The 23,628-nt window shown below is 40.9% G+C and overlaps 1 protein-coding gene across 5 annotated transcripts in view; it reads left to right on the top strand.

Annotated features, from left to right (window-relative positions):
- The window catches only part of LOC132882168 (NACHT, LRR and PYD domains-containing protein 12-like), a 547,173-nt gene that overhangs the window by 224,041 nt on the left and 299,504 nt on the right, over positions 1-23,628 (top strand). For 3 of the 5 annotated variants that reach the window (XM_060915441.1, XM_060915440.1, XM_060915439.1), the window contains exon 11: positions 9,274-9,447. The exons of 1 other annotated variant lie outside the window; for it this stretch is intronic. In XM_060915441.1, coding sequence (XP_060771424.1) covers positions 9,274-9,447 — 174 coding nt within the window. Of the gene's footprint in view, positions 1-5,590; positions 5,786-9,273; positions 9,448-23,628 lie in introns of all 5 variants that reach the window. One more of the 5 variants, XM_060915442.1, reaches the window with a different exon arrangement.

The raw sequence follows: 23,628 nt of genomic DNA, 5'->3' as shown, positions 1-23,628 counted from the left end.
ATGAAAAATACGAGTGGCGTGTTTCCCAGGAAAACACTCGTGTCTGTCGAATAAAAGGTTTTATTCAGAGCGCTTATTAGAAGCACCATTCTTATTTATTTTTAAAACATCACAAGGTCGATCAAAAAAAGTGTTTGTTTCCGGTCGCCTGTCCAACCCTGAACATTTCTGAAGTGTTGGAAAAATATAAGCAGTCTAAAAAAAAAAAGTATCACGCATTTCAAATGATGGAAAATGTTTACTGCTGCTCAGAAACAATCGCGGCTACGGGCGCAGCCATATTTGATGTACCACGTGACGACAGCGATAACACGCGGGAATTCAACGTGATGCTCGCGGGAAACCAATTGGTGATAAAATGGTGACAAACGTAACGCAAACGCATGCGATATTTAACGTTCACTTCACATGCATGAAAACCAGTCACAGCCAATATAAAAATATCCCATACTCATCCCTCCACACACAATCCCAGTCAAAATCACACATTAGCATTCGTGTCTGCCTGCAATTATAGCCAGGGCTTTGAACCAGAATTGTTTTCCTATTGGTTCGTTCCGAACAGAAACGGAATTTTAACATTTCCGGTTTTGGGTTCCACCATTAAATAGACGTTCCCGAACCGGTTAGAACAAAAAAATTTCGTTCCCGGAACGGTTAATTACGTTCCCTGTCAGCTGTTTAACAAATGGCTATAAAATTATGTCTCCGTCTCATCCAGCTTAAGCCAAATGTAGGCTAATTCTATTACAACCTTCATTAAATAAGACAAGAAATAATTCAAAACAATTATTATTTCAAATGTTGGCGATTTGGATTCTCAGTATGTCTTCCCATCTACACAAACAGAAAAAGTGCCAAAAATGAAAGATAATTCGTTTAGTGTGTTACCAAAGGCTAGTCAGGCCCTATAGAGGGCTACCGCATGACATCACCGCGCCGCGAGATTTTGTTAGGCGCCATATTGGAAGACCAAGTACACATCTATGCAAGTACATACATACATAAAACAAACTACACCTGAAATGTAGCCAGGGCCGGTTCTGCCCTAATCTGGACCCGGGTGCAACATCGCGCAACCCCCCCCCAAAAAAAAAAAACAGTCTAAATCAGGACAACCATCACATAACTATAAACATTTTATATAAACTATTTTAACTAAATGGGCTATAATAAATAAGCCTGCAGGCAGCCACGGTGGGCTGCCTCAGAAAAGTAACCATTCAATAACAACTGAAAGCCTGCAGCCACGGCGGGCTGCCTTAAAAAGTAACCATTTGTCCTACCTTAAAACTCGTTTTGCATTTTCTGCCTCCTTTTTTGTATTTTCAACCCTCCGTTTATTTTCTTTCCTTTTCTGAAAACCCGATTTGTGTCCAGACATTTTGTTCTGCTACCAACGAACTAACTCGTCAGGTCTCGTCTCTCGAGCCCGCGATGATTCCCGTGGGAAGGGCAACAACTGGTACATTTTTACAAACAGCCAATAGGGAGGTTGCATCGTTCAGGCTCTTCTTTGCTCAGACACTCAGTAATTCACTTATTATCACGTGGAGACGTGATAGCAGTCCACCTTCCCGCTCTCTCCATTCAGTCAGCGACCGTCACACAGGAAGTGAACCCCAGCGGGTCATAGAAACTTGCGCAGGAGAAGAATGACTTTTTTATTTGTAGGCTACAGAAACTTTGAGGAACGAAATAAAAACCGGTATTAACCGGTTACCATTATTTTTAATAAGCGTTTATGTTCCGGAACATAAAAAATAATAAAGTTTCTGGTTTCGTTTCTGTTCCATGTGAAATAGAAAAAGTTCCCGGTTTTCGTTTTCGTTCCTTGAACCGGTTCAAAGCCCTGATTATAGTGCCACTGAAAAAGGTGCTCAGGTCAGTGCAGACATCCCACTTGAAGATCTGCTGGAAAGGTTTGAACATTGATTCAGTAAAACTGTCGTGTAAGTGGCGGTAGACGGATGTCATCGCTGGAAGAGTGTGTTTATTCTAAAAACAATAAGCAGGTGGGCAATTCCATGTAAATGTCAACCTCACCATGCAAAAATAAAGCAACATGTAATACATCAAAACCACTCCGGGAGATATCGCCTAGGCCTGTATTTTACAGATGTGAATAAGTTGAACCAATTTGTCACAAGAATTGTTCCCTTCGCCTTAATATGTCAGTCTTTCTTTCTTATAATGTAAACCCCAAGCTAAAATCAACTTTGATCATGTACAATTCTATATTATTGCCACAAGCCACAGAAATGTATGCTAAAATCCACAAAACAGCAAAACAATAGCCATCCTAAATATTATTTAAGAACTTTGATAGTTTTAGCTGATATTTAGAGAGTTTTTCAAAGGGTTATGGTGGTTAAATTGCTGATTTTCTAAACATATGCCTCTATCAAATGGATATCTCCATTTCGACATTAGGTTTACAATTTCACAGAGTTTGATAAAAACGTACAGTCACCCAAGAAAAGTGATACTTTTTCTGTCACATCCATAACGCATCTTTTATTGGCATTTTCTGGCATGCCCTAGATGTACTATGGGAATTGTTCTTGTTCTATCACTTCTCCAGTATGGTACAGCCTTAAAATATGCAACACCTGTTTAAATACTGGGAGACAATAAAACATGCACTGGGTCATTTGTTGCCATTTTGAGTTCAAGTGTCACGTCCATAACGCTGGAATTGCTCAGGTATACAATTCCAAAACACTGGGAAGAATCAAAATCGGAAGATGAGCAAAGGTCATGTGATCTACAGACAGGCGAGTCGGGGCCGAGACAAAAACCGGAGTAAGAACACAAAGAACGGCTCGAGAAGGTCAGACATGAGTGCACTGAGCGGTGACTTCACAAAGTCTGTTTGTGTTCAGCCTGTAATTGGTCCTTGAGTCACGCGCTGCTCGTTGAGAGTGCGACTGCACGTGGGCACCAGTGATAGTTCGTGGCTGGGGGGCGGATGTGACAAAAACGTTATTTTAATGAATATTAAACTGAATCTCTTCCATGTCATTTTAAAACGAGACCCGAAACTGACATTAAAACGTGTTTAAAATGTATTGGATGTGATTATTTTCTCAGGGTCACTGAATGTGAATCCTCTCTCACTTCTGTATTGTTATTTTAATAGTTAAATAAGACGCTCGTACGATCAGTTAACAGCCAGTGTCGCTTTACTCGCGCATGCTTAAGTTACGACAACTTTACGACAGCCCACAATCGGTCAACTCCAATCTGTCTTACGACAGCTACTGCTATCAACACATCTTCATGCTCATGCATTCATTGTGGAACTGATAAAGCAGAACATTATGAAGTGTTGATGTTGCGTTTGTGGGATTAAACATTGGGCGGTGGTGGATGAACAAAGAAGAAAAACACCTCAAAAAGTATTATTTTTATTTTCATGAAATCATGCATATAATTATAAATTTCCATCATAACTCAGTTTGATATTTAGTCACTGAATTGTTTGTACGTACCAATTTAATACGGTTCTGAAAGAAAAGGAACAAAATCTGACCATCGTACCCTGAATTTTTTGAGGTTGTGACACAAAACCATTCCATTATCCATCCATCCATTATCCGTAACCGCTTATCCTGTGCAGGGTCGCGGGCGGGCTGGAGCCTATCCCAGCTGACTACGGGCGAGAGGCGGGGTTCACCCTGGACAAGTCGCCAGATCATCGCAGGGCGACACACAGAGACACACAGCCATTCACACTCACATTCACACCTACGGTCAATTTAGAGCCACCAGTTATCCGAACCTGCATGTCTTTGGACTGTGGGGGAAACCGGAGCACCCGGAGGAAACCCACGCGGACACGGGGAGAACACGCAAACTCCACACAGAAAGGGCCCCGTCAGCCACTGGGCTCGAACTAGGGGTGTGCGATCTGACGATATAAAATCGTTAAGAATAAGAATGAGTAGAAGATTGCAGACGATCTGCCAAAGTGGAGAAATCGTATAGATCGCCTTGGCCAATGAGCGCAATAACTTTTTTTTTTCCCTTTGGGTACAATAACTTGACGTTCTATGCTGGTTCCCGCCGACGCGGCAGACGTAAGACGTCCTTAATCTGTAGAGGGACTGAAAATCCGCGATCGCGGAAAACGGGCGGAAATCGCGGAATTATGCATCTGAAATGGAATTTATTGTCAGAAATGGAATCTACACATTCTAAGCTTGGGGAGGCTGGAGCCGCCGATGGGAAAACGAAACTAAAGCCGAGCACCATGGCTCTTTGTCCCGAGGCGCTGTAAAGTCGGGCTGGAGCCCGGGATAGAAACGAAACCTAAGCGGAGCCCCGCGGCGCGCCTCGTGGCGAATTACGTCCCGAGGTGGCGCGCCGTGCCCGCGCTGGTTCTTTGGGGAGAGGGCAGAGGTCTCTGGCTGTCAAGTTTGGGGAAGCTTCTTTAAATATAAACTACATTTCGAGCACAAGAGGCTGGTGCTAGCAACATTCAAACAGCCACAATAAAGCTATGCAGAAGCCTCCCCACCACCAGTCTGGACCATTTTCAAAAAGCTATTTGGTGTTTTGATACTTAAATCATTTCAAAATAACCAAAGACTGTGTGTTATTCAACATTTCATATTTTACTTTCTTTTTTATATTCTAAGAATGCACTTTATCAGAGTGATGTTTACTTTATCAGAGTGAGGATGTTCACTTTATCAGAGTGATGTTTACTTAGTGTTGTTGTCTTCACAACCAATAGTGCACTTTATCAGTGTTATCACTGTGTTTACAATGTTTTCACATGCAAAATTGCTACTATTCATTAAAATCTGTTCCGAAAGGTTTGTAGCCCCAAAATGCCTGTTTTTGTTTTTTTGATGGAAGATTGTGATAAAAAATCGAAATCGAGATTTTATGTTAAAAAATTGTGATATGACATTTTTGCCATATCGCCCACCCCTAGCTCGAACCCACAACCTTCTTGCTGTGAGGTGATAGTGCTCACCACGACACCACCGTGCCGCCCCGTGACAGAAAACAATTTTTTTTTTTTTTTGCTTGGCCTAATATAAATTTATTCCGCGCTAATTATTCTGTTGTTGTTGTAATGTCCTGACAACTTTTATAAATTGTAACTTTTTTGTTGTGTTGACCTTCTCACAGCTTTTATTCTTTTTCATGCTGTCGCTCTTTGGTGTGTTTATTTGTCTCTGAAACAAAAAGCTCTGTCTCAAACTTCACTGTCCTTTTCTGGGAGAGGTCTTTACCCCCCCACACACACACAGGGAAAGTCAGACAGGAAGACACAACACACAGAGTGTAAGGGGAAGAACATGTCCAGTCTGTAAATCACTGGCACCAGGAACAAATAAGGAGCACCTGGCAACACACACACTGCTATCCAACGAGCTCATCATGAGTCGCTCCATAAAACCCCTTCAGCATGGGGCTGGTGATCATTTCAGTAGCTCACTAATTAGAGAACAAATCCAATGTCTGAGCTGTTCAGATAAATATGACTCTGCCTCTAACTCTGCCTGCTTCATCTCAACCTGACTTTGATCATTTGGGTGAGTTTATTATGGTTTTTTTTTTTTATTTCCTTCAGTATCAGTTGTGATAGAATTGGAGGGAGCAGCGCTAAAGCTCTGGTCTCAGCGCTCAACTCAGAAACCTCCAATCTGAGAGAACTGCATCTGACTGGGAGGACACTGGATCTGACTGGGAATAAACTAGAAGACTCAGGAGTGAAGCGTCTCTGCGCTGTACTGGAGAATCCTCACTGTAAAGTGGAGGACCTGAGGTAAGATCATCTCTTTGTGTACATTATTGATTTTCAGTTGAATTTGACTGTAACAGTACAACATGCAGAACAAATATATTCCTCATTAAACTCATCACTTCTGCATTAAAGCACTAATTAAACACACTGAGAATTTGATACATGGGGATAAAAATACAGTTAAACCAGGGTTTTCATTAGTATGGAAAACACATGAAATGTTGCCCTGGTGGGAGGACCAGGGGGGCGGAGCCCAGAGCTGAAAATGAATTTTGCGATTTCTAACAGCCAGTCGTTAGCTCTCCATGGTCCATCTGAAATAGAAATTCAAGTCATTCCTGGGTCTCATGGCGATTACAGTTCGTATGCCACAAAACCCAATCAAGATTTGGGAAATCAGAACAACACCAACGCTTGCAGAATAAAGAAATCGAATGTATAACGACAAACATGCAAAATAGCAATAACTTTTTTTAAAATGTAAACTGGGCAGGGTTCTCTACTTTTCAAAAATAAAAGGAGGGGGCGGGGCCCCAGTGGGGGGCCAGGGGGACAAAATCCCCCTGAAGCTGATGGACTTTGGGCTTTTTTGACAGTGAAACTGGCCAATAAATGGATAGGAAATGCTAAATCATTGTTAAAATCATTTTACAGAAAATTAACGCATTCTTACTGTACATAATCATCTTTATTGTCAATGTGAGACTCATTTGACATTTCAGTTGAGACTGATGCGCCTGTTGCGCCTCCCTGAATTAATTATATTTTTTCTGTGTGAGAAAAATAAATGAACTTCCATGCATAAACAAAAATAGCCAGTTACAATAAATGCATATATTTTTACAATACACATAATTAATGTTAATTGGGTGAAACCACTCCAATCCATGCACGAGCTGGTGCGCGTGCCCGAGACTAGCACTACAAAACCACCCGGCCTCCGTAGTTCGGGTCCTTTGACCCAGGAGCCCAGAAGTCCTGCAGTAAACAAACACTGAAGCAACGGGAAAATGCAGCTCTCGCCTACACAATCACAGATACGTAAAATAAAAGACCTGAACTTAACTAGTGTGTGTGTGTGTGTGTGTGTGTTATTACTGCACTCAGCGAGGAAGATGTTAAGAGGCTAATTGGGAGATCGAGCAAGAAGACCTGCAGTCTGGATCCCATGCCCACGTCTTTGGTAGTTGAATGCCTGGATGTACTCTTACCAGTTATTACTAGAATGATAAATCTTTCTCTTGATAATGGGAACTTTCCTGATGCCTGGAAATTAGCCGATGTTCAGCCTAGACTAAAGAAGACCTCTGCTGAAGCACTTTTCACCAACTTACGGCCAATTAGCAATCTTTCATTTGCTTCGAAACTTACAGAGAGGGCAGTATTTTGTGAAACCCACCATCATCTTACCAGAAACAATCTGTACCCAAAAGAACAATCTGCATATCGTGAACACCACAGTACAGAAACTGCCCTGTTGCGGGTGCAAAACGACATCTTATTTAACATGAACCAACGTGTCACCTTGCTCGTGCTTCTCGATCTTAGTGCAGCGTTCGATACCGTAGATCACACAATGCTACTTGATCGTTTGTCTTCTGACTTTGGCATATCTGGAATTGCTTACTCTTGGTTTGCATCATATCTTTATAACAGATCACAGTCCATCTCCATCAATTGCAAGACATCGACGGAAGTTCCAGTTGAAGTATGGTGTCCCACAGGGATCCTGTCTTGGGCCCCTACTTTTTGTTCTTTATGCAAGTAGACTGTTCAAGATCATCGAACGTCACCTACCTGATGTACATACATACGCGGACGATACACAATTGTATATCTCATTTAACGCGAATTCAGATTCTGACCAATCAGCAGCAGTAAAGGCTATGCAAAACTGCATTTCAGACATCAGGAAATGGATGCTTCAAGACAGATTAAAGTTAAACGATGACAAGACTGAGTTCATCATCATTCGCACCAGACAACAACTCGCCAAAGTCAGTATAGACTCCTTACAGGTTGGGGAGTGTACTACTACACCGTCTAACGAAGTGAAAAACCTGGGCTGCTGGTTTGACAGTCAGTTTAAGATGGATACTCACATTAACAATATCTGTAAATCGGCATTTTTTTATCTTTACAATATAAGAAGGATAAGAAAATACTTAGATTATGACTCAACACAGATATTAGTTAATGCTTTTGTCACTAGTAGACTAGATTTTTGTAATAGCCTACTTTATGGGTTGCCTAGTAACCAACTGCAAAAGCTCCAGCGGGTTCAAAATGCCGTCGCTCGTGTCATCCGGAAAATTAGCCACTATGATCACATTACTCCTTTTTTTTATTTAGACTTCACTGGCTTCCGTTTAGTTATCGCATCCAGTTTAAGATTTTACTACTAGTTTACAAAATTGTGAATGGTCTTTCTCCTTTGTATTTATCTGAACTTATAGAATTTAAGACAATTACTAGATACAATTTGAGATCTACTTCAGATACGCTTCTGTTAAAGCAACCTAGTTTTAAAAGTCTGAAAACTCTAGGTGACCGCACATTTATAATTGCAGCACCAAAACTTTGGAACACTCTTCCAATAGAAATAAGAGCTACAGACAATTTAAATACATTTAAACGCCTCCTGAAAACCCATCTATTTAAAGAGGCGTATAACTGCTAAGCGATAGAATATTATAGAGCTTTTGTCTTCATTTAGGTTTTTAAATTATAGTTATTTTTCGTTTTATCAAATATAGTGATGATTTCGTAATTTATTATCAGTTAGTTATTGTTCACTAACAATGTAAGATTTATAAATATTCATAGAATGTAATTAGATTTTCATACTTGACATTTTTCCGATATTGTAATGCGCCTGTGAGCATTTTTTATGTAACAGGCGCAATATAAGTAGTTAATTTATTATTATTATTATTATTATTATTATTATTATTATTTATTCCTTTCAGAAAACTGAAAGATGGGTTCTCGGTATGGCCATGGGTGCGTTCATTCCCCAGAAGAACCGCCTCCTTCCATTCTGCCATCAACTGATCGTGTTCAAATAATGCTGTGGAGAAATCACTGAACTTGATTTTATCCAGTCTACGGCTGTGACGTGACCCTCGTGATTACTGATAGACTTGTGAATAAACAATCACGTTTTAGAAAAGAAAAGAAAAAACATCCACTTTCAAAGCTGCTTCATAGTAACGAGGACCCTGATAGAAATGTAGTGGAGTAAAAAGTACGACATTTGTCTTTCAAATGTAGTGAAGTTAGTCATAAGTTTCCAAAAAAACATACTTAAGTAAAGTACAGATACTCAAAAAGTGGACTTCAGTACAGAACTCAAGTAAATGTACTTCGTTACTGTCCACCTCTGGAGATAAGCGCGTAACAACTAAACAGCATCCAAAGTGTTTTGACTTTGTTAGACCACTACACTCATCATCTTTAAAGTCAGTATCAAATCTGTTGATGAAGTGTGTGTCATTGTGTCTCTGCAGGTTGGAGCGGTGTGGTGTCTCAGATGAAGGCTGTGCTGCTCTGATTTCAGCTCTGAGATCAAACCCCTCACACCTGAGACACCTGAATCTGTCCTGTAATAATCTGGGAGACTCAGGAGTGAAGCGTCTCTCTGCTGTACTGGAGAATCCTCACTGTAAACTGGAGATACTGGGGTAAGATCATCTCTCTGAGAGTCACATGACCTGCTCCTCAGTAAGACCCATTCTCTAATAGTGAGACTGAAGCAGAGGTTTTAGCTTCATCATCAGTGTCCTGAGGAGGAAGATTGTTTCTGTTCACTGCACACTGATGATTTGTCACAGAGTCTTTGGGTCAGATGGACGTATGTGAGAAGCTGCAGCACAAAACGGGACTTGATCCGACTGCGATGTGTCTGAACTCACTGTGAAATTTACTACAACACTGTAACGAATCCCACAAACTGCACCTGAGACACAAACTAACTGCCCTCTGTGTGAGCAGCAGTGACACTTAGCTGTGATTGATCCAATTTCAGGAACCGGTTTGAAAACTAAAATGAGACGTTAATGCTATAGAATTTATTTTAAAAAATTGGCTTTTAAATAAAAAAAAAAATTAAATGGAGCCGACCATAGTAACCGTCTTTCTATTGATTTTTGAATAGTTCAAATAATGTAATATAGTAATAAATGTAGCCACAAGCAGCGATCATCGGGGTCCAAGCAGATTACAGACGTCACAACCAATGGTGGAATTAGAAGTGGTTCAGTGTCAGCAGCATAAGGGGCCAAGTGAGACCACACCCGATTTTAAATTTCTTACTTAAGAGGTTCTTAAAGCGAGACGGCCTTTCGATTTCATAAAATCGGTGAAATTTAGTTCCCTCTGAAATGTGGTCATTGTGATATAAAGCACAACTTTATTCATCACACACTTGTGAAATCCCTCTCTGCATTTAACCCATCTGAAGCAGCGAACACACACATGCACACAGATGACCAATGAGCACACACACATACCCAGAGCAGTGGGCAGCCATGCCAACAGCGCCCGGGGAGCAGTTGGGAGTTCGGTGCCTCGCTCAAGGGCACCTCAGCCCAAGGCCGTCCCATATTAACCTAACCTGCATGTCTTTGGACTGTGGGGGAAACCCACACAGACACGGGGAGAACATGCAAACTCCACACAGAAAGGCCCTCGCCAGCTGCTGGGATCGAACCCAGAACCTTCTTGCTGTGAGGTGACTGTGCTAACCACTACACCACCGTGCCTTCCTGGTGATATATGTTTGTTTTCTGTAATCTCACAAAATATCAGGCCATTCTGTGGCTGGGAAGTTATTTAATTTGAGGGGATTAAAGCAAATAATGTGCATGAAATCACTCGCTTCGCGCAGTCGAGCAGACAGAGGAAGTCCGTGTGCGCATGCGCAGGTTTACCACCTTCTTCTTTTGGGTTTTATGGCAGCTGGCATCCACAGTGTTGCATTACTGCCATCTACAGGTTTACCTTTGAGCGTGCACTGACAATTCCATCATTCTGTCACTAAACGAACAGCTGATCACACCGAGGTGCTCGCTGACCGCCGATATTTATTAGTTTGGTCCTGCGTTTCCTTTCCTTCGTATATAACACAACGCCTTTTCTTCTCGCTTTCCGTTACTGTAGTCGCTCTTTCACGTTTCATTCACACACTCGCGTCCTTCATTTTTCTCTCCTGTTTCAAATTTGTATCCCACAATGCCTTGCGTGAACGGGGAAAGCCCACCACGTGATGCATTACGTAGTATCTTGAATTGGGTCATGGTGAAGCAGGAAATGTTTAACCGAGTCTACATTATCAGAACAAACCCGCTGCTAGTCTCACCAAGCATTAGGTCTAATAAAATATATCACGTCCAAAGCCCACATCCAGATCTATATACAACCAGACACAAGAACAGTTTTTTCCCTCAGGCTGTCTCTGTGATGAACAGCTAAAACCGGACTCAAATATCAGTAACATCAGCTGTGTAATATCTGCACACTCATACCGTCATTCTGTGCACACTGTATATTTATATTTACTTAGTCATCCTTGCACTATGCACCATTTTGTACCAAAAGATTCTACATGTACATAGCTTTTTGTTTTTTGTCTATGCTTTTTTTTTTTTTTATCTGTTTGTACTAAGAGAGCTGAGTGAAACCGGAGTCAAATTCCTCGTGTGTGTTCACATACCTGGCAATAAAAGTGATTCTGATATTTTAACGCTCATACACTTGCCATTTGGCGGCTTTTTTGTAATGCAGTAGAGCTGCTAAGTATGACACGCTTGTGTATGTACCAGTAGACTGGACTGAGTGCCAGACCATGCAACCCGTTAAAATCTCCACTATCTACACCAGAGTTCTGTCCATGTTATGCCAACTTGCGGACCTGTTGAACGTTAAGTTGAGTATGCTGAGGTTCGATCTAGATCTGTGGGTTTTTTATCACTGAAAGGCCTCGAGCTAGAAAAAGTGTTAGGAGAAATAACAGGTGCACAGAGCTTTCACACTAACCTGATATAAAATGTTCTCCACACATGTGGGAATGTTTTTTTTTTTTTTTTTTTTTTAATATCGTCCAGTCTTCCTGTTTAACTGCAGCTCACCGTTTTTCTCGTCTTTCTGGGTTCGCTGGGAAGCAGCGAAAAGTTAAACCAGGCTTATCTCTGCGTCTGTTATTACATCCAGAAGCACTACAGGTCTCTGGCGTTGTTCTTTTAGATGGAGCTTCTATAAGTTTATCTGTAGATTTTTACTGAATTGTGCTCACAATCACTCGTGTACACTTGTGCTGGTCGTCAAACACAAAGCTTAAACATGGCCACATAAACAAATCCACAGTTCGGATTACGCCATGTGAAAGGCCCCGATAAACCAAGTTTGGTGCCTGTGTGAGTTACAGTTTTCTGTCCACATACTTTTAGGAGCAATAATAATAATAGGGTTCCTACAGTTTTGCTCCATGGGCCCCTAGTAATATAGTAATAAAAGGATAAAGTAATAAATATTCTCTCAGGACGTCTCCGTCTCGCTGCTCTGAACAGGGTTGCCAGATCTACGTTACAGAAGCAGCTCAGTGGATCAGCAGGATTAAAGGTCCTAGGCAACAGTCGGAGGTGAAATGTAGAATATCAACTTTATTGTCTAGAAGAACGACCCAAAAAGCAAATTCAATCTTCCTGTTGTCTAATTTGCACCTTAAAATTGAATAAAATGGTTAAAATATACTGTTTTGCCCAATTTCCGAAGGTTTGTTTACATCTCATTTATGCGCACTTTCACTGCCAGGGGACCGTCGTCGTGACATCATTTAAGCCAAACAGACTGGGAGCAGTTCTGTGTTTACTTGTGAACCGAGCACACGTGTACGGACTTTGGTTGTGAGAGGTTGTGTAAAATGTCTGAAAGCAATAGCGATTTTGAAGTAGGAACTCTCCAAATTGAATATCGAGAGGTGAAACCATATATGTATGAACCTGTGGCCGTTGCAAAGCAATCGGTGAATGTGGCTCACTGGTTTGACCGTGCGGAATCGGACAGCGACTCAGCCGACTCTAATCGCGGTGACCTCGGACCTCAACAAGACTCGCGCCCAAACGATTTATCCTGGTAGTTATGATAAATTCCTACTTTCATCGTAATACTAAATGAGAGCCCTTTTGAAGAATAATTAAACCGCCCTCCCTAGTGGATATAGGGAACGATTACTGGACTGAACATGGTCTAATCTTCATCCAAGTCAGAAGAGTCGACAAACCCATTCTGTCTAAAGAAAACACACTCACACTTGTTCTTGTCAGTCCTGAATAAACCATTTAAACATTCACACTCTGGGTTTTAAAAAGTGTGTGACCCTCTCTGATAACGACTTCTCCAAAAGCTAATTAGAGTCCGACCCTGTTCTATAAAATACACACACAGTCTGATTACTGACCGTCTGATCTTCTCAAGAAAGAGCTGTTCATGTGAACTCTGATTAAAGAGAGATTTTGTAGAGATGTGTGAAGCAGGAAAACGTGACTAAAACAGCGTTTGTAAAGAGCGAGTGTGTGTGACTCGGTCCGCAGGAAGATAAATTGTCTCCAAACAGAGCAGATTCAGTGCTGTTGCTCCTCTGCCTAAGATCGAGGCATCCTGCAAAAATCACTCCAAGAGCACAGCATGGAATACTGAAGGAGGAGAAAGAGAAAGCAAAGGAGAGCAGAACAGCTGCAGAAATCTCTAGAACTCACTAAAGTCTCTGTTCATGTGTCCACTGGAAGAAACAACACTGAACAATAAAACTGTTCTAAATTACAAAGAAAGTCTGTTTAACAAAACCAATGAAAATCATTTCCATCCAACACTAATCAGGTATTCTTCTACAGACTGAACGATTATGGAGCGATATTCTCTCTCTCTCTCTCTCTCTCTCTCTCTCTCACTCACTCACACACACACACACCTCGAATTTAAAGGCACGAAGCGAATCTTGATGATCATAAACTGAGCCAGTGAAGTGTGTGTTATTGTGTCTCTGCAGGTTGTGTGAGTGTGGTGTCTCAGATGAAGGCTGTGCTGCTCTCGCTTCAGCTCTGAGATCAAACCCCTCACACCTGAGACACCTGGATCTGCTTGGGAATAAAATCGGAGACTCAGGAAAGAATCTGCTCTCTGCTCTTAAGGATGATGAACACTACAAACTACAGACACTGTGGTGAGTAATGACTTTTTTAGTTAAGTGTTGGGGAAGAAAAATCTTTTAACCTCGTTATCATTTTTGTTTAATTTCAGTAAAGATCACTTGACCAGGGCGGCACGGTGGTGTAGTGGTTAGCGCTGTCGCCTCACAGCAAGAAGGTCCTGGGTTCGAGCCCCGGGGCCGGCGAGGGCCTTTCTGTGCGGAGTTTGCATGTTCTCCCCGTGTCCGCGTGGGTTTCCTCCGGGTGCTCCGGTTTCCCCCACAGTCCAAAGACATGCAGGTTAGGTTAACTGGTGACTCTAAATTGAGCGTAGGTGTGAATGTGAGTGTGAATGGTTGTCTGTGTCTATGTGTCAGCCCTGTGATGACCTGGCGACTTGTCCAGGGTGTACCCCGCCTTTCGCCCGTAGTCAGCTGGGATAGGCTCCAGCTTGCCTGCGACCCTGTAGAAGGATAAAGCGGCTAGAGATACTGAGATGAGATGAGATCACTTGACCAGGCCATGAAATGAAACCAGTTTTAGAAATTTTCACTGTGTTCTATTTAATCAGATGTGGGTTTTTTCCTTCTCACAATTACCTTTAATGTTGTTTAGTGTTCATTAAAGTGTTGATTTAAAATGAATCTGAAAACAGAAGACAGGGAGTCAGTCCAAGTCTCCAAAATGTCCCGTCTGAGTGCATGGGAGTGATTGTAAATGAGCACCTCGTCTCCTTGTGACACCCTGCTGTCTCTGACTTCATCCTGCTGCTTTTGTCTGAATAAGATGATCTCGGCTTTTCCCTGTTTCTGATCAGCAGCACACTTTCTTCTCAACTCTCCTCAAAACTCAGTAAAATGATCATCTTTAATGCCACATGGCCACAAATATGTGATTTAAGGAGCCACTTGACTCACTCTGACACTCCTTCCTGCTCTCCACCTCCACATCGTGTCTTCTGTCCTTCCTGTAAACTTCACCTCGGCTTCTTCTTAAAGTCTGCACTTAAATCTACATGTAGAACAAGAGATCAAACCCACCGCAGTGGGAGTTACTGTTTAAAAAGCTCCAAAGCCTGGGATTGGATAAGAGCAGTGATGTGATGGGAAACGTCGGCTCACTTTCCTGTTAGATCTTGTGGAAGTTCTCGTTTGTTGGAGCTAAATGTTAGAACACAGATCTTCTAGAAGACTGAATAAATGTTGGATTAAATTATAAACAGGAGATAATAATAATGTTTCTCTTGGAGCAGAGATGATTACATGCTGGTGGTCATGAAGTACCGCAGTCCAGTGTGTGGGGATTAATCCAGATGTTTTTCTTTTCAGGTTTTGATGAACGTGTGTGTGATGAAGACTCTCGTGTTCCTGCAGTTCCATGTTGGAAATGAGCACTTTATTAGGAACAACTTGTGACCTGCATGAAGCTGCTTACAGTACTCTGCACAATTTCAGTCAAATCATAGTTTGAATTACGGGGGGTACTATACCCCCCAATGAAGACCCAGTACCCCCCAAAGAGACACAAATATAAGTTTTGGGGGGGTCCGATATTTTTTCTGATATTGTGAAAAGGAATATATAATTCAAACCAACTCCCATTCGGCATTCTTATTGTAGGAACATTTTAATGTAAATCGATTTCAGACAGACACCCCTATTGTGGACTGTACCATTTTTAGTCACCGCAGCGCTAGAACGCGCTAGAGCAGGGGGTTTCAAAGTGTGGGAGAGTCAGCCCTCCCCCCGCAGAGAGCAAATAAACAACAGTGCCCCCCCCACACACAATTTTTTTGTTGTTGCTATACTTAATGTTCCATTCGTATTTTTAAAAAATGGTTGTTGTACACATTTTTATTTTTTTCTTTTACACATTTTAAACATCTGTGCTTTTTGAAAACAGCATCTTTTTTTACACATTTAAAACATATGAGCTTTATTAAAACATCTTTTTTTACACATTTTAAACATCTGTGCTTTTTGAAAACCTCTTTTTTTACACATTTTAAACATCTGTGCTTTTTGAAAACCTCTTTTTTTTACACATTTTAAACATCTTTGCTTTTTTTTAAACATCTTGTTTTACACATTTTAAACATCTCATAGCATCGTTAGCTAGCACCTCTTGGCAGACAACACACTGTGGCAGTGGAGCATCTTCAGATCCAGTCCATGAAAATCCAAACTTTAAATAATCGTGGTCAAACTTCCTTCTTTTTTTGCTTGGCCCAGACTCTGTCTCCTCACTCACTGTAGCTTTAGGTACTAAAAATAGATCCATTTTGTCTCTGGCAAAGGCTAGCTGAAGTTTGCTAAATGTCCGCAATAGTAACTTATTCTGGTTTATTTTTCCTCACGTTGCCCCCCCCCCCGCCCGAAGAACTCTGGCGCCCCCTAGGGGAGACGCGCCCCACACTTTGAAAAGCCCTGCGCTAGAAGCAACAGCTTCTAGTCCACACCGTATTTAGTTGATTCATCAGATACAGTTGTAGGTATCATGCCGCCATCTTGTGTCAGAACTACAATTCCCATGCAACTTCCGTGTGACCTACGTCACGCGTGGGCGGGATCATCTACGTCAGTCCGCCATGCACGCATAAATCCAGGCGGAAGCTCTGCTTTTTGTCTCTCGTGTCTGGGTTTCAAGAAGTCTAGACGCATAAAGAGATGCTCTCCACCAAAAAGACGTCTTTTCTTTCTTTCTTGCAAGATTCACCATCCAGCTCGTTCTGTGCCTAACCACTGGCCAAGGTAAAAGTCCAGAATAGCGCGATCTTTAAACTCAACCTGAGTTACAACCGGTGTCTTCGTATTAGAAGTGACGTCACGACTGCAGCCCAGGCAGTTAAAAGTTAAGAAGCGATTGAATCCTTTTTAACTCAAAAGCGCTGTGCATCTTATTCTGATCAGAGACTTTTCCTCACGAACGCTGAGGTTCAGACCAAGAATCCTCTGCTTTCCACGGGAACCACCCAAGTGCTCCGCTGGACCCGAAAGTTTTCTACGCCTCCATCACGAGCGGCTCACGTGCTCCCACGGCGAGGCCCGAGACTACACTGGCGAATAGTTCTTCATATCTTGCTAAAGGCAGGATTAAGTAAGATTTTGGCATTTGGGCATAATTAAGATAGTCTTAGGAATTTGCTTTTATTGGAATAGTGTGAATTTAAACCCAGGTTTATCTGTTACACTGTTAGACATGCAGCGTGTTGATTTATTTTGGTTCTATGTTCTCTCAATTGTTTAATAGATAGGCTGTACATCAGGGGTGTCCAAACTGATCCATAAAGGGCCGTGTGGCTGCAGGCTTTCATTCCAGCCATGCAGCAGCACACCTGACTTGGCTCATTCAATCAACTGAACTGTCTTCACACAGTCAAATACTTGCAGCCACACCCACCCTTGATTAAAGGGTGGGTGTGTCAGTTGATTGAATAAGCCGAATGAGGTGTGCTGCTGCATGGCTGGAATGAAAACCTGCAGCCACACAGCCCTTTATGGATCAGTTTGGATACCCCTGCTGTACATGCTTTTCTCTCTGACTAACACTTTAATTTCCTTATCATACATTTTGACCTTATCAAGGTTTCAGTGAGTTTGGTAACGTTATGAGTGTGGAATCTTTTTGTTACTGAGAAAACACGTGCTCAACAGGCCTGACCAGGCCTGATACACTTTAGATAACTTCCCTTTGTCTTTAGCAACACGTGCTCAGTAGGCCTCACCAGGCCTAACAAACACACTTTAGCTAGGCCATAGGGCCTTTCACAAACACACTAGCAACACAAGGCTAATGTAGGCCTCTACCACGTGTAGTTAGCTACACGAGGCTAAACACATGGTCAAGTCCTTCACACACACGCACACAAGCAAAGATTAGCAACAGAGCTAACCTTTTGTTCTACTTGGATAACATTCCTTTGTTTTAGCTAGCAACAAGCTAGGCCACACACACACACACACCTCACTGTTTGTATATATTGATTTATTATTTTTATCTTTGTATAATAAATTCATTTATTAAACAGTGTTTATTTGAGTGAACAATATCTGAAGTCCCCAATCTTCTCAAAGAATTCAAAAAGGTGCATATGAGTTATGTAATATGGTAAGTGATCGTAATAATTTGGAAATATACCATAATCTAGCTGTTTGGTAATTTATCCAGGATTAATGGTATGATTCACTAAATGATTCATTGAACGATTCACTAAATGATTCATTGTATGACTCACTAAGTGATTCACTGAATGCTTCACTTCAAATGAGACTGATTCTATGGTATGATTCAATTCAAATGAGTCAAAGTAAACGATTCAATGGGATTGATTCATTTTAATTATTGACCTTCAAAATTTAATGAGACTGATTTAATGAGATTGATCACTTAATATCAATAATTAACTGATTTCACCCACACAGTCCATGGGTTTGCAGCAATTTATACAGTCATGTGGTTTGCAGCAGAAGACGTGCATTGGTAATGTTAGTTGCTAACCAACTTTTAGCCTGTTGAAAATGTGTTATTTTACAACTTTCATTTATTAAAGTGATTTTGTTCTTTCAGCTCATGTCACATCTTTATACGTTGAATTACTTACCCACTGAGGCCAGAAGGGTACAGTGGACGGACGTTAACGTTAGTTAGCAAGATAAGCTAAGTCTCTATTTAAATCAAGCTTATTACAGTGTGGTATAGAAACGATTCTCATTTCAAAGGAGAAGAACTCCATATGTTTCCATTCTCATTTTATCATGAATAAATTGTGCCCTTCTGAAATTCATTTGGCACATAGGCCCATCCTCTGTGTGTGTGTGTGTGTGTGTGTGTGTGTGTGTGAGATTAGGCACAAGAAGTTCTGATGTAGGCCTAGCTAAGCCTATGTAAAATTACAATCAGAACCTCTGGAGGCAACATAAAAAGAGCCAGGTAGTAGGCTAGCCTAGGCAAAATAGCCTAGTACATGGATGTTTTCTGTTGTTTTTACTTGCATTCATTTTGTATTATTTTTAAGATATTCATAGTTTCATCTGAGTACCCTGTTTGAGTTTATTCACAGAGACAGTAGGCCAAACATGAGGAAAAGAAAAGGGCCAGACATCAGGCATTTTTTTGGTGCTAAAAGAGTAAGTAGTAAATATTAGCACTAAGATCTACAGACAATTACAGTACAAGTGTAGGTGCAGTTAGGTTTTATACACTGTTCATGTGAATAAAGTAAATGGGTTCCCAGCAGACAAGAGAGGCACAGCAGGACGAAAGAGAGCAAGACGTTCAGCAGGACTGTTCTGCATGTGTGTATATACTGTATGTGACTCATTTGTAGTGTTGATACCCAGTTTGTTCTGACAAAGAAGATTATCAGGTTTTACTGCTGTTTTTCTTCTGTGGTAGTACTGTATGGTTTGTCATGCTTCTTAATGACATTAAAAATTATTGTTCAGAGTTATTGTGTTGAGTTACTGACACCGACTTCCATAGACGAGACGGGACAGGACTGGGGGGGGGATTGATATGATAGTGGACCATGATGGTGCCCCCCAATTATGGTGGGGTAATTCGCACTCTGAGTCAAATCCATTCCAAAGAAATAAAAATATAGTGTTTTATTTTTATTGGATAAAACTAGTTTGTGTATTTAAATTTCTGCAACAGTTAAATAAATTTATATCTCGTATCAAAATATATATGAACTTATTTGCGTGCTGTACATTATTCCTTGGTGTTTCAGGTATGTTCAAAATACAACCCCAATTCCAAAAAAGTTGGGACAAAGTACAAATTGTAAATAAAAACGGAATGCAATAATTTACAAATCTCAAAAACTGATATTGTATTCACAATAGAACGTAGACAACATATCAAATGTCGAAAGTGAGACATTTTGAAATTTCATGACAGCAACACATCTCAAAATAGTTGGGACAGGGGCAATAAGAGGCTGGAAAAGTTAAAGGTACAAAAAAGGAACAGCTGGAGGACCAAATTGCAACTCATTAGGTCAATTGGCAATAGGTCATTAACATGACTGGGTATAAAAAGAGCATCTTGGAGTGGCAGCGGCTCTCAGAAGTAAAGATGAGAAGAGGATCACCAATCCCCCTAATTCTGCGCTGACAAATAGTGGAGCAATATCAGAAAGGAGTTCGACAGTGTAAAATTGCAAAGAGTTTGAACATATCATCATCTACAGTGCATAATATCATCAAAAGATTCAGAGAATCTGGAAGAATCTCTGTGCGTAAGGGTCAAGGCCGGAAAACCATACTGGGTGCCCGTGATCTTCAGGCCCTTAGACGGCACTGCATCACATACAGGCATGCTTCTGTATTGGAAATCACAAAATAGGCTCAGGAATATTTCCAGAGAACATTATCTGTGAACACAATTCACCGTGCCATCCGCCGTTGCCAGCTAAAACTCTATAGTTCAAAGAAGAAGCCGTATCTAAACATGATCCAGAAGCGCAGACATCTTCTCTGGGCCAAGGCTCATTTAAAATGGACTGTGGCAAAGTGGAAAACTGTTCTGTGGTCAGACGAATCAAAATTTGAAGTTCTTTATGGAAACTTTTCCAGCCTCTTATTGCCCCTGTCCCAACTTTTTTGAGATGTGTTGTTGTCATGAAATTTAAAATCACCTAATTTTTCTCTTTAAATGATACATTTTCTCAGTTTAAACATTTGATATGTCATCTATGTTCTATTCTGAATAAAATATGGAATTTTGAAACTTCCACATCATTGCATTCTGTTTTTATTTACAATTTGTACTTTGTCCCAACTTTTTTGGAATCGGGGTTGTAATAGCAGTGTGTTTAAAAACGTGAGTAAAGCTCAAAATCCTTATAATAGTTTTTATTTCCATGCATTGGGAACAATGCACATTATATTCTACATCAAAACATGAAAAATGTATCAATATTTTAATTACTTTACAGAAAATGAAGAAAAATGAACATTGGGCTGTTCAAAAAAATAGCAGTGTCTGCATTTTTCATTACAAACTCCAAATATTTACTGTATAAACTGAAAAAAACCTTAAGGATTTAGTATTCCTGTGAATCACTAAACTAATATTTAGTTGTATAACCACGGTTTCTGAGAACTTTTGGCACCTGTGAACAGGTATTCCAGCCCAGGATGATTTGACAACATTCCACAGTTCCTCTGCATTTCTTGGTTTTGCCTCAGAAGCAGCATTTTTGATGTCACCCCACAAGTTTTCTATCGGATTAAGGTCCGGGATTGGGCTGGCCACTCCATAACTTTCATTTTGTTGGTCTTGAACCCTGATGCTGCTCGCTTACTGGTGTGTTTGGGGTCGTTGTCTTGTTGAAACACCCATTTCAAGGGCATTTCCTCTTCAGCATAAGGCAACATGACCTCCTCAAGTATTTTGATATATGCAAACTGATCCATGATCCCTGGTATCCGATAAATGGGCCCAACACCATAGTAAGAGAAACATTCCCATATCATGATGCTTGCACCACCATGCTTCACTGTCTTCAGAGTGTACTGTGGCTTGAATTCAGTGTTTGGAGGTCGTCTGAAAAACTGTCTGCGGCTCTTGGACCCAAAAAGAACAATTTTACTTTCATCAGTCCACAAAATGTTTTTCCATTTCTCTTTAGGCCAGTCGATGTGTTCTTTGGCAAATTGTATCCTCTTCAGCACGTCTTTTTTTTAACAGTGGAACTTTTGCGGGAGCTTCTTGTTGATAGATTAGCTTCACACAGGCATCTTCTATTGTCACAGTACTCACAGGTAACTTCAGACCGTCTTTGATCACCCTGGAGCTGATCATTGGCTGAGTCTTTGCCATTCTGGCTATTCTTCGATCCATTCGAATGGTAGTCTTCTGTTTTCTTCCACGTCTCTCTGGCTTTGCTGTCCATTTTAAAGCACTGGAGATCATTTTAGCTGAGCAGCCCATCATTTTCTGCACTTCTTTACAGTATACGTTTTACCTCTCCAATCAACGTTTTAATCAAAACACGCTGTTCTTCTGAACAATGTCTGGAACGACCCATGTTTCTCAGGTTTTCAGAGAGAAATGGATGTACAACATGTGCTGGCTTCATCCTTAAATTAGGGCCACCTGATTGACATCTGTTTTTTCACAGAATGAATGATCTCACTAATTAAACTCCACACTGCTATTATTTTGAACACGTCCCTTTCACTTAATTATTCGATTACACAGACTCAGGAGCATGCATATCATGAATGTTGGGTCTGTTGGTTTTCTATGACTCTACTACACCTACTGGTAAATTATTTGCCATGTAGTAATATAATTTCCACCAAAAACAGTGATTGATCTGGTTAGTCGTGTTGGACTGCTATTATTTTGAACACAAGTGTATATACACACACACACACTGAAAGAAACTTGACAGTTTTTACAAAATACCAAAGACATTTATTATTAAATGTCAAACATTTCATTCATTCAGTCTTATATACAGTACAGTGGGATAATGCGAGGGCTTTGTGTGAAGTAGTGTAACTGCAGTGTGTGTGTGATGGCTTTAGTATTTGATTCCTCTTCTATAGGGCTGGAGGACTCGAGTCCAGTCTTGTGATTACAGATTTTATTTGTAATAACTCCACCCCACCCCTCGGTGTAGAAAGGGGACATTATTAAACAGCACCTAATAATTTCTTTTAAAATAATAATAATCAGAATTCAGTGATCTGCAAATGGAATGTGAGTCCGTGTGAAATGAAGTCGGGGTTTAATTATGCATGACTCAGTCTGCAGCCCTGCCCCAGTAAACAGTTTAAACAACAACAACAAAACATCATTAAGTCATGAATTAAATTAAATCTCATGCGTCAAACTCAAGGTCTGTGAGCCAAATATGGCTTGCTGCCTCATTTCATTCAGCCCCATGAACCTAAAGCAAATAATAATGTTGAAAGAGCCTGCAGTTCTCTCCTACTCTACATTTCACACTGTCTAGAATTCTCACTGTAGCCCAGAGACCGTGACTGTACAGCACGGACACATCTCTGTGCTGAAACTCTGCTGAAAACCAACGTCCATGTGCTGTGTTTGATGGAAGTCATACTGGCGTCTAAAACAATTCAGAAACCCATCAGATGTGGGCAGTGGCGTAAACAGGAATTACTCTGTGTGCGCAGGTTCTTTGCAAAATAAAATCATGATTGCACGATCATTTAAGGCACAATCTCCCATCAAACAATCTCACTGCACGAGTAACAAAATTTAAACACAACATATTGTAGAGAGTGTGCAATTCTTCATTATACAAACATATTTTATTGGCAAAGTATGATTGTAAAAGATGCCCACTGAACATTTTGACTGCATCCCCAGTCAAGACTGGCTAAATCCAGCCCAGATCCACACAAGCTTTCTTTCTTGAAAGATGATGATAAAAGGGTTAATAATATCCATCCATCCATCCATCCATCCATTATCTATAGCACTTCTCCATCAGGGCCGTGGGGGAAGCTGGATCCAATCCCAGCTGACTTCGAGCAAGAGGAGGGGTTCACCCTGGACACGCCACCAATCTATCACAGGACTGGCTTCATAATATATCGATAATTAAAGGGGCATCCACTGATTCTTGCAAGATGTGGGGCCTATAAACTATTAAAAGTAATTGATTTGAACTTGTTCCAATGGAAAGACACGAACCAGAAA

Source organism: Neoarius graeffei, chromosome 2 (genome assembly GCF_027579695.1).
Source record: "Neoarius graeffei isolate fNeoGra1 chromosome 2, fNeoGra1.pri, whole genome shotgun sequence".
In the NCBI taxonomy this organism is placed as follows: Eukaryota; Metazoa; Chordata; class Actinopteri; order Siluriformes; family Ariidae; genus Neoarius; species Neoarius graeffei.
Note: the sequence above shows the minus strand (reverse complement) of the source record. Positions and strands in the feature narration are given on the sequence as shown.